This window comes from Lepidochelys kempii, chromosome 2, assembly GCF_965140265.1.
Source record: "Lepidochelys kempii isolate rLepKem1 chromosome 2, rLepKem1.hap2, whole genome shotgun sequence".
NCBI classification, from domain to species: Eukaryota; Metazoa; Chordata; order Testudines; family Cheloniidae; genus Lepidochelys; species Lepidochelys kempii.
In genome coordinates, this window is record NC_133257.1 from 11,903,845 (window position 1) to 11,915,960 (window position 12,116).

The 12,116-nt window shown below is 48.7% G+C and overlaps 1 protein-coding gene across 1 annotated transcript in view; it reads left to right on the forward strand.

Annotated features, from left to right (window-relative positions):
• Positions 1–12,116, forward strand: part of LOC140907965 (collagen alpha-1(XXII) chain-like) — a 249,917-nt gene that overhangs the window by 196,636 nt on the left and 41,165 nt on the right. The window contains exons 20-22 of the mRNA XM_073335053.1: positions 1,282–1,311; positions 2,311–2,364; positions 3,359–3,412. Of these exons, the coding sequence (XP_073191154.1) occupies positions 1,282–1,311; positions 2,311–2,364; positions 3,359–3,412 (138 nt within the window). The remainder of the gene's footprint in view (positions 1–1,281; positions 1,312–2,310; positions 2,365–3,358; positions 3,413–12,116) is intronic.

Consider the following 12,116-nt stretch of genomic DNA (forward strand, 5'->3'; position numbering starts at 1 on the left):
GGCGTACCGCCAAATACAGAGCAGGGAGAGCCGAGCGGCTGCCGGTGTGCCGCCGAAGAAGGAGCGGGGAGAACTGAGCTGCCACCAGCGTGCCGTCAAAGACGGAGTGGGGAGAGCCGAGCGGCCACTGGTGTGCCGCCGAAGACGGAGCGGGGAGAGCCGAGCGGCCGCCGGCGTGCTGCCGAAGACGGAGCGTGGAGAGCCGAGCGGCCACCGGCGTGCTGCCAAAGACAGAGCGGGGAGAGCTGAGCGGCTGCCGGCATGTGCCGAAGACGGAGCGGGAAGAGCCGAGCAGCTGCCAGCATGTGCCGAAGATGGAGCGGGGAGAGCCGAGCTGCCACCAGTGTGCTGCCGAAGAAGGAGCGGGGAGAGCTGAGCGGCTGCTGGCATGTGCCGAAGACGGAGTGGGGAGAACTGAGCGGCCGCCAGCGTGCTGCCGAAGATGGAGCGGGGAGAGCCGGGCAGCTGCCAGCGTGCCGCCGGAGACGGAGTGGGGAGAGCCGAGCGGCCGCCGGCGTGCCACCAAAGACGGAGCGGGGAGAGCTGAGCGGCCGCCAGCGGGCTGCCGAAGATGGAGCGGGGAGAGCCGGGCGGCCGCCAGAGTGCCGCCGGTGATGGAGCGGGGAGAGCCGAGCGGCCGCCGGCGTGCCGCCAAAGACGGAGCGGGGAGAGCTGAGCGGCCGCCGGCATGTGCCGAAGACGGAGCAGGGAGAGCCGAGTGGCCGCCGGCGTGCTGCCGAAGATGGAGCGGGGAGAGCCGAGCGGCCGCCGGCGTGCCGCCGAAGAATCAAATGTCCAGGAGCACTGCTGCTGCATTGATAGCGGCGCTCCTCCTGCTGTGCACCCCCATGGATGGTCTTGCGCACCCCCTGGGGTGCGTGCACCACCCACTTTGGAGACCCCTGTGTTAGTCTATAAGGTGCCACAGGACTCTTTGCCGCTTTTACAGATCCAGACTAACACGGCTACCCTTCTGATACTTGACAAGTATTATTATTCTTGTTATTGTATAGCAACACAAAAGATGCTAACCACAGCACAGAGAACCAAGAGATCAAGCTCTCTACAAAGACAGCACAGCATAGTTCAAGGATATGTGAGGAAGGGAGGCTGGGCTGGAACCGAGTTGAAGTAAGCGGTGAAGGTTAGCAGGCATCATGGGGGAGGGAACAGCTAGTGGGGTTAGATGTGCAAAATAGAGAACTACTGTATGCCTGAAGCTTTCTAGATGTGTCTTCCTCCTGTGCGCTCTGGTTTACATCTCTGGCATCTTAATTCCAGGTACAAACGGAAGGTCTGAAAGGAGAGCAAGTAAGAACAGTTCAATATCTCTATTGTACTAAATGTAAGAAGTAATAATAGTCTCTCTCTTTTTTTTTCTAAACAATTGAAGGGGCGCTGTCAGGTAACTCAGCTACCCGCATCAGTTTTTGTTTTCAAAGCATGTTGCAAAGTCTAATGTGACTAGAAATATTTTTATGACATGGAAGTGAAGCTGGCCAGACCAGTCCCATGACACCAGCTGAGTCTGACAGAGAACATAAACAGGGCAAATGGCGAAGAGTCAGTTCCTCTGTCTAACTTCTTTCTGCTTTCAATACAATAAAAGGTGTGGAAAGGGATTTTAAACAGGGTTTGATTTTTATCTTGATAGTGTCACTGACAATGGACACACAGACACCGACAGGAAGCCATTTGTTTGTGCCTCTTATTGCAATTTGTTTTTTAAATATGTATTTTGTACTCTAAGGGCCCAGTTTATGGCTAGGCTAGTGCAAAGGGGCCACACAAGGCCCAGGAGAATACCCCTGGTGCAGGAGGCCCTCTATGAGAGCTGACTCTGACATAACCCCCCACTCCCTTCCAAGAGCCCCATTGCATGGGGTGTTCCTGGAGGGACTGGGGATGTGGCCAGGATGGTCCTGTGGCATAAGCATTCCCCTCATAGGTGCCTTGGGTAGCTTAGCCCTGTGCCCCAATTCACACCCCATGCAGAGGGCCAGCACAAACTCATTCACCACTTACAGCCCACTTGTACCTTCCACCTAGGACTCAAGTGGAAATTATGGTACATAAGCTTTGTGCCAGCCTTCTGCATAGGGGTGGACGGGGTACAGGGTCTCTGCATTGCATCTCATGTTAGGGAAGAAGGGAGGCTCAAATTGTGCATATGGGTGCCCTACATATGGGTGCCTGAAGGGCTGTTCAAAGAGATTTGGCAAATATATCAGCAACTGCCCTTGAATTCATTATCTCAAAGAGGAAATCAATTACTTGAACACTGACAGGTTTGTTTATTTATTTTCTTAGGGAGCCCCAGGCCCACGAGGACCACAAGGCCCACCTGGAGTTCCAGGGGTACCAGTAAGTAGTTTCTTTTACTGCAATATTGGTTCATATAGGCTGAAATTCACTCTAGCACAGGGGACCCATCCACAACCTTGTGTGCTACTCTGGTCTTGTCTGAAGAGCTTAAGTGGTGTACGTGTCCTTATGTCTTCTGCATTGGCAAGAGGAATTCACCCTTTGCGGAGGAACTGCTCAAAGCCAGGTACCACTTAATCCCTGAGGGTGGTGCAGAGGACTTGGGCTGGCCGTCTGCACAGGGGTGAGCTTCACCTATGGGGTCCCATCTTGCAAGGTGCTGACTGCTTTCAACACCTGTTGATTTCCTGGGAAGCTGTTGGCACTCAGCACCTCTCACGGTGGTTCCCAAACAGGAACCTTGTGTTAACTCCCAGACAGCAATGTCATGAACCTCAGATTAAGATTGCTACAGAAAGGAGCGAAATTGCCAGAAAAACCTCCAGGTCAAGAACATTACAAATGATTAATAATTGTGGGAGGGGTTGGGGGGGAGAATTTTCCTATGGAAATCTAGACATCTGAACATTCTCTCCATTTGGCTTAATTGTAGCCTCTTTTCCTTAGCTGTCTCTTATGATCTAGTTGTAGAAGCCAGCGCTTATCACACCCTGATTGTTACTTCATTTTCACACAGTCTGTTTGTTCCCACTCCTGAAGCTGTAAACTGTCCTGTCTTGCTGTGACTATTGCATCATGCTTTGGAAAGTTGTTGACATTATGAAGATGTATTACTAAGTAAGCGAGGCAAAGCTGATTTAAAATATATACCTAAGTATGGTTTTGGGCTCCCCTTATTTAATCAGCACATTGACTCACCTTCTCTCTGCTGTTCTATCGTCCTAAGCGTTCACAAAAGAACATGCTTATCAGATAAAAGGCAGCCAGATACAGATGCTCCACAGCAATAGTGCAGAGCTGAGAGAAATTGCCTATACTCGTCAGTATTTTGTCTTAGGTAGTACATTCTCTATAAACGGTTTCTCTTTGAAAGGGTCCAGCCGGTTTGGAAGGCAAGGCCGGAGTTCCTGGTTTACAAGGTCAAAGGGTGAGTTGACATTTTTATTTCATAACTGTCTCAGATGTTCAGCAGGATGGCTGCTTTGTTTAAATAGGGCCTGGGCACCTGCTCTATTTGCACAGGCTTTGTACTGATTTAACTATTTCAATGAAGGGTATAATTTCCCTGTCGAAATAGTGAAATCACTACAGCCCATAGTGTGGATGCAGCTATATCAGTATAAAGGTGTCACGCTAGATTGCGATTCCTACAGAGGACAGCTCACTTACTTACCAGATCAGCCGTCGCGGTCACCAATGGGGTCAGATGTCGGCTGGGTGTGTGTTCATTCAGTGTGCTGTCCCAGCTCTGCGCAGGTAGCGGAGATAGCAGACCTCAGTTAAACTCTCCAATAAATCCACAGCTCGGTTTGTAGCGAAGGCACGCGTCCAGGTTTATTGCCGATGAATCATGGCAGTAGCACCTGGCAGACTCTACGAGGCTACTAAGACACGTATGCTCGTGACAATGGATGTAGCTTAGACAGTGGCAGGACCTTCCATTGCTCCCTAGGCTGGCCAAAGACACTCCCTCTGAGATACATCTTTATACCCTCATACAAACAAGTTATGCATTGCCTCTGACATAGTTAGTTACTGCCCCTTGACGTCACTAGTTATCACCCATCATCTTGTACATGTTGGTTCGATCAAAACATCTCTATTACGTACTGTCATGCTGACTTTATCTTTCAGGAGGGGTCAGTGTGTTCCTGTTATCCTTGGGGAATGTTTTTGTACCATCCTTGATATCGGGATGTTTTGATACCATTTGATATCAGGATGTGTTTGCGTGAGCACTCTGTGACTAGCATTTCCTAGAAATGTGTATTTATGCAATATTAGCCCTGTTCTTGCCAGATTCTGTCTCATACCAGGCCTCTGATACCAGAGCTTATGTCTCAGGCTCTCTTTCTACTACAACTGGTATAGCTTATTTCCCAATAGCTATAGAGCTAGAAGGCTTCTCTATACTCGTAAAACTTCGCCAACACCAGTGGGGTACAAGTTAATCTGCATTGGTCTACTTAAAAGGTACAATTTTAGTACCCTGTAGTAGAAAAGGTCTGAGACACAGTGCTATTAAAGACTGTCAGGAATGCAAATAACACCCCAGATTTTGGAGAAAGAAGGAGGGTTGACAGAATATAACAAATTTCCAAGAGGCTTGCCCTTTGTTGGCTGATGCACATGGCTGATCATTATTTTCAGGTTGCCAGTGACCTAAGCCGCAGTTACAAAACGAATTGGCAGTTTTTTGTTCTCATGCCTCCATCCTTCTCTCACGCACCCACTTGCTTTGTATCTGTGTCTGCTGCGCTCACTCACGCTTAGTGCTATTAACTCCCACCCCTAGTCACTTTGAATCATAGAATCATAGAATATCAGGGTTGGAAGGGACCTCAGGAGGTCATCTAGTCCAACCCCCTGCTCAAAGCAGGACCAATCCCCAATTAAATCATCCCAGCCAGGGCTTTGTCAAGCCTGACCTTAAAAACTTCTAAGGAAGGAGATTCTACCACCTCCCTAGGTAACGCATTCCAGTGTTTCACCACTCTCCTAGTGAAAAAGTTTTTCCTAATATCCAACCTAAACCTCCCCCACTGCAACTTGAGACTATTACTCCTTGTCCTGTCATCTTCTACCACTGAGAATAGTCTGGATCCATCTTCTTTGGAACCCCCTTTTAGGTAGTTGAAAGCAGCTATCAAATCCCCCCTCATTCTTCTCTTCCGCAGACTAAACAATCCCAGTTCCCTCAGACTCTCCTTATAAGTCATGTGTTCCAGACCCCTAATCATTTTTGTTGCCCTTCACTGGACTCTCTCCAATTTATCCACATCCTTCTTGTAGTGTGGGGCCCAAAACTGGACACAGTACTCCAGATGAGGCCTCACCAATGTCGAATAGAGAGGAATGATCACGTCCCTCGATCTGCTGGCTATGCCCCTACTTATACATCCCAAAATGCCATTGGCCTCCTTGGCAACAAGGGCACACTGTTGACTCATATGCAGCTTCTCGTCCACTGTCACCCCTAGGTTCTTTTCCGCAGAACTGCTGCCTAGCCATTCGGTCCCTAGTCTGTAGCTGTGCATTGGGTTCTTCCGTCCTAAGTGCAGGACCCTGCACTTATCCTTGTTGAACCTCATCAGATTTCTTTTGGCCCAATCCTCCAATTTATCTAGGTCCCTCTGTATCCTATCCCTACCTGCCACCGTATCTACCACTCCTCCTAGTTTAGTATCATCCGCAAATTTGCTGAGAGTGCAATCCACACCATCCTCCAGATCACTTATGAAGATATTGAACAAAACCGGCCGCAGGACCGAGCCTTGGGGCACTCCACTTGATACCGGCTGCCATCTAGACATGGAGCCATTGATCACTACCCGTTGAGCCCGACAATCTAGTCAACTTTCTACCCACCTTATAGTGCATTCATCCAGCCCATACTTCTTTAACTTGCTGACAAGAATACTGTGGGAGACCGTGTCAAAAGCTTTGGACTCAGTGCAAGTACTCAGCAGGAGAAAGAGTGGAAGAATCAGATCCTCAATAATCTACAACAAACCAGTAATAACTGTGTTCACATTGGTAACTCAACACTGTGAAAATCTGAGTGGGTTTATCTAACAGCGAGGGGCTGTTAGAATTGCACTTTGTACACTAGCTTGTGGAGTGGGACCAACATGCACAGGAGAATATCCCATGAAAGGAACTAGGCAGAGGACTTGCTGAGGGCTTCAAGGGGCATTCAGAATGGTCACTTCCCCCGAGTGGAACAGCTCTCTACTGCCCTCAAAGGCTCCATTCAGTCCAACAGGCACAGAATGGTGGAGGAACCTTGAGTTGACCTACAGATCAAAAAACTGTAACCACGTATTTGCCACCATAGGCCTGGTAGGGCATGAGAGAAAAGGCAGTGAGAGAGTGGCTGCAGAAAGGTGGATCTCTGGCACATAGCAGTGTGCTGGAAGTAACCATATGCATTTGCACTCCAGATAATTTATTATATGTCCATGGTTCACAGTGGTCAAAATAACTCAGACTTTATTTCTCACCAGCATGTGTCCTTTGAAGGGATGTTGTTGGGTCAAACATGGCCAATATGGGGAGGTTTTGTAATAACAAGCTTTCCAAAAGCTGAGGCCAATAGAAATGTATCCAGGAATTTAATAGTCTAATGGAAACTTTAGGATCAAATAGATATTCCCATGCAGTGTTTGTGCCTTTGTTTGGAAGTGACATAGGAGCACAAGTCACATTGAATGTTTGGACCTATTGCTCTTCTAAGAAAGCCTGGTGTTTAGTTGTGTACATTGCCTTCCATGGAAGCATCTAGGTACACAGTGTGTATTCACAGGGCGTGTGTGTGTGCATGTGTGTGAGTGTAACCTCAGAACTTACAAGAATGGAATCCAGGCTTGATCCCATTGATATCAACAGAATAGTGGCCCAGGTTAGAGAGTAAGGAGAGCTACCACCTACATATGTAAATTGAATCTTCCAAGAAATGTCGTCAACGCAGACATCATTTTGGTTGAGTAATGCTAAATTAATCAGATCAGATCTGCTTTGGATAGTTAGTCCCCTGTGTTTAAGTCTTTATTTCCTGTTAGTCTACCTTAAAATAAAATGCTCACAAAGTGCTAGCTCATCATTTTCCAGAGGCTTCACCAAGTGTTGGGTGAGATTCCTCTTGGTGTAGATGGCAGGTTTCAGAGTAACAGCCATGTTAGTCTGTATTCGCAAAAAGAAAAGGAGTACTTGTGGCACCTTAGAGACTAACCAATTTATTTGAGCATAAGCTTTCGTGAGCTACAGCTCACTTCATCGGATGCATACTGTGGAAAGTGTAGAAGATCTTTTTATATACACACAAAGCATGAAAAAATACCTCCTCCCACCCCACACTCCCGATGGTCACATAAACACCACCCTATACTGGAAACTTACTGACCTCTATTCCTACCTACATGCCTCCAGCTTTCACCCTGACCACACCACACGATCCATTGTCTACAGCCAAGCTCTACGATACAACCGCATTTGCTCCAACCCCTCAGACAGAGACAAACACCTACAAGATCTCTATCAAGCATTCTTACAACTACAATACCCACCTGCGGAAGTGAAGAAACAGATTGATAGAGCCAGAAGAGTTCTCAGAAGTCACCTACTACAGGACAGGCCTAACAAAGAAAATAACAGAACGCCACTAGCCGTCACCTTCAGCCCCAAACTAAAACCCCTCCAATGCATTATTAAGGATCTACAACCGATCCTGAAGGATGACCCAACACTCTCACAAATCTTGGGAGACAGGCCAGTCCTTGCCTACAGACAGCCCCCCAACCTGAAACAAATACTCATCAGCAACCACATACCACACAACAGAACCACTAACCCAGGAACCTTTCCTTGCAACAAAGCCCGTTACCAACTGTGCCCACATATCTATTCAGGGGACACCATCACAGGGCCTAATAACATCAGCCACACTATCAGAGGCTCGTTCACCTGCACAGCCACCAATGTGATATATGCCATCATGTGCCAGCAATGCCCCTCTGCCATGTACATTGGTCAAACTGGACAGTCTCTACGTAAAAGAATAAATGGACACAAATCAGATGTCAAGAATTATAACATTCATAAACCAGTCGGAGAACACTTCAATCTCTCTGGTCACGCGATTACAGACATGAAAGTTGCTATATTACAACAAAAAAACTTCAAATCCAAACTCCAGCGAGAAACTGTTGAATTGGAATTAATTTGCAAATTGGATACAATTAACTTAGGCTTGAATAGAGACTGGGAGTGGCTAAGTCATTATGCAAGGTAAGCTATTTCCCCTTGTTTTTTCCTACCCGCTTCCCCACCCCCTGACGTTCTTGTTAAAACCTGGATTTGTGCTGGAAATGGCCCACCTTGATTATCATACACATTGTAAGGAGAGTGGTCACTTTAGATAAGCTGTTACTAGCAGGAGAGTGGGTTTGTGTGTGGGAGGGGGCAGGGGGTGAGAAAACCTGGATTTGTGCTGGAAATGGCCCAACTTGATTATCACACACATTGTAAGGAGAGTGATCACTTTAGATAAGCTATTACCAGCAGCAGAGTGGGGTGGGAGGAGGTATTTTTTCATGCTTTGTGTGTATATAAAAAGATCTTCTACACTTTCCACAGTATGCATCCGATGAAGTGAGCTGTAGCTCACGAAAGCTTATGCTCAAATAAATTGGTTAGTCTCTAAGGTGCCACAAGTCCTCCTTTCCTCTTGGTGTAGAGTTCTCTTCACGGTTGCAGTGACCCAGAGCCCTAGTTTGAATTATTTACACACTGTTTAAACATGACATCAGAGCAGATATGATCGATCACATCACACGGAAACTTTGAACTCGCCTCCCCTTGATTTAGCCCAGTGATGCGAGGAGCATCTTATGAGACAGCAGAGTCCAAGGCTGGAAGTGAAGCACACTTTGCAGATGGTCGCTCCAGTCTCTGAGCTGCTGCTGCACGGTTTGATTAGCCAACCTTGCACTGCAGTGGTCTCCAACCTTTTTACGCCCAAGATCACTTTTTGAATCTAAGGGCAACTCAGGATTGACCCCGCCCCTTCCCCGAAGCCCCATCCCTTCCCCAAAGCCCTGCCCTGCTCACCCCATCCCGCCTCTCTCCATCGCTCACTATCCCCCACCCTCACTCACTTTCACTGGACTGGGACAGGGGGTTGGGGTTCGGGAGTGGGTGCGGGCTCTAGGATGTGGCCTAGGGGTTCACAGTGTGAGAGAGGGGTCAGGGCTGGGACAGGGAGTTGGGGTGTAGGAGGGGATACAGGATGCTGGCTCTGGGAGAGGGGTCAGGGCTGGGGCAGAGGGTTGGGGTGCCGAAAGAGGTATGGGGTGGTGGCTCTGGGAGGGGGGTCAGGGCTGGGGCTTGAGGTGCAGGAGGGGGCTCAGGGTGCAGAAGAGGGCAGGGGGTGCTGGCTCTGGCAGGGGGCTCAGGGCAGAGGGTTGGGGTGCAGGAGGGGGTATAGGGTGCTGGCTCCGGGAGGGGGTTCAGGGATGAGGCTTGGGGTGTGGCCTCCCACTGGGCAGCACTTACCTCCAGTGGCTCCTGGTTGGCAGTGGGTGCAGCGAGGCTAAGGCAGGCTCCCTGCCTACTCGCCCCCACACCGCTCCCGGAAGGGGCCAATGCGTCTCTGCGGCCGCTGGGGTGGGGAGGGTGGGTGGCCAGTGGGAACTGCGGGGGCCGTGCTTGCAGGCAGGAACAGTGCGTGCGGAGGGAAACCCCTTTCCCCCCGCCCCCGGGGCCACGGGGCTGCACTGGCCGCTTATGGGAGCAGTGTGTGTGTGTGTGTGGGGGTGTAGCTTTAGGCAGCCACACTGCGTTGCCACCGGAGATCGCGATCGACTGGGAGATCCTCTAGGATCGACCGGTTGGTGACCACGGCTTGCACTGCAATCATAGGGACTTGCAAAAAGAAAAGGAGGACTTGTGGCACCTTAGAGACTAACCAATTTATTTGAGCATGAGCTTTCATGAGCTACAGCTCACTTCATCGGATGCATACCGTGGAAGCTGCAGCAGACTTTATATACACACAGAGATCATGAAACAATACCTCCTCCCACCCCACTGTCTGGCTGGTAATAGCTTATCTAAAGTGATCATCAAATTGGGCCATTTCCAGCACAAATCCAGGTTTTCTCACCCTCCACCCCCCCCACACACAAACTCACTCTCCTGCTGGTAATAGCTTATCCAAAGTGACCACTCTCTACACAATGTGCATGATAATCAAGGTGGGCCATTTCCTGCACAAATCCAGGTTCTCTCACCCCCTCACCCCCCTCCAAAAACACACACACAAACTCACTATCCTGCTGGTAACAGCTCATCCAAAGTGACCACTCTCCCTACAATGTGCATGATAATCAAGGTGGGCCATTTTCAGCACAAATCCAGGTTTTTTCACCCCCCCCCACCCCCATACACACACAAACTCACTCTCCTGCTGGTAATAGCTCATCCAAAGTGACCACTCTCCCTACAATGTGCATGGTAATCAAGGTGGGCCATGTCCAGCACAAATCCAGGCTTGGTGACTTGGTGATGTCTTCATACACGAGGACAGCACTGGAGGTTCATTTTGCCGAGACATCTGTCTCCTGAGTCAGCAGCAAAGCTGTTTAAAGAACACACATTCAAGAGACCTATGATCTAAGAAAAAAGATACAGGGGAGAGAACATCTCTCTGCAGCAGGCTTTGCTGCACCCCTCCCGCTGAGCAACATGTCACAGAATCGAACGACATAAGCTTGACTGAAGAGTCATCCCATGGAAATGATAACACATACACTGGAACAGGTTAATTCCTTCATAGAAAAGGGCACTTGCGTTAACTCTCATTTCCTCCGGTGCTTAGAGAACAGTACCTTTGTTATCTCTTTAGCAACTAACTGTCTTCTGCTTTATTTATGAGACAAGATGTTCCACATCATCCCTGTTTTTGAAGCCTGCATGGAAACACTGCTTCTCTAATCCGATTAACAGACAGTATCAGTTGAGTGAAGGACCATGATCTGTCAGGTCTGTGGTGCAACATAAAATGCTTATGCTAATGAGCAATTGAGGAGAGCTGTCAGTGGATGCATACTGCGTTTGAATGTTTCCCTACCTGCTTTGTTGTGCCTAGCTATGAAAAATCTTAGGGGAGGAAGTTTTGTCAGTCGCTAAGAAACTTACCTGGATAGAATTTTTGAATTAAAAAAATTGCCATCCAAGAAAATGTGTGAATATCTGAGGTGTGCAAAACCCTGAACATGGGGTCTGTAATGACATCCAGCAGATGTGGAAGCCGTAGTAGACAAGCAGAGGCCACTGTCATACCGCCAGTGTGATCCAAAGAGGGGTTTGAGCTACTTCTAAGCTAGCAGATAGACCTGTGGTGGCACAAGTTCTCCTCCCTTCTGCATGTACACACAAACAAGCAGGCTCCGTAGAAGCAGTGTGATCTGGTGAATAGGACACTGGACTGGGAGTCAGGACACCTGGGGCCTATACCTGGCTCTGTCACTGATCTGTGGTGTAACCTTGGACAAGTCACTTTACCTCTGCATGCCTTAGTTTCATAGTTGGAAGTGACCTCAGAAGGTCATCTAGTCCAACCCCCTGTTCAAAGCAGGACCAGTCCCCCAATTTTTGCCCCAGATCCCAAAATGGCCCCCTCAAGGATTGAGCTCACAACCCTGGGTTTACCAGGCTAATGCTCAAACCACTGAGCTATCCCTCCTACCTTTTGTCTTTCCTGTCTATCTAGATGGTAAGCTCTTGGGAGCAGGAACTGTCTGCTCCTGTGTACAATGGGACCCAAATTACAGTTGGAGCCTCTAATGATATAAATAATTAATAATAGGAGAGCAGGGTGCAAAGAGGCAGATTTTAATTACCTGTTACAGTGTCCAAACGACACAGCTGTGTGCCCTGTTCTTTTGTAGACCAAACACCTGGAGGCCAGGGCTGAGCAAATAGCAAATACAACCACAAAACCAACAAATGCACCCCAGAACTTGAAGGTCTCAGTATAAAAGCCCATCTTTAGTGCGAAGGGGGACTGGTGTTGAGAGCAGACATGCAGCTGACAGTTCAAGGGCTGGTTATCCTGAGATAACAGATGACAT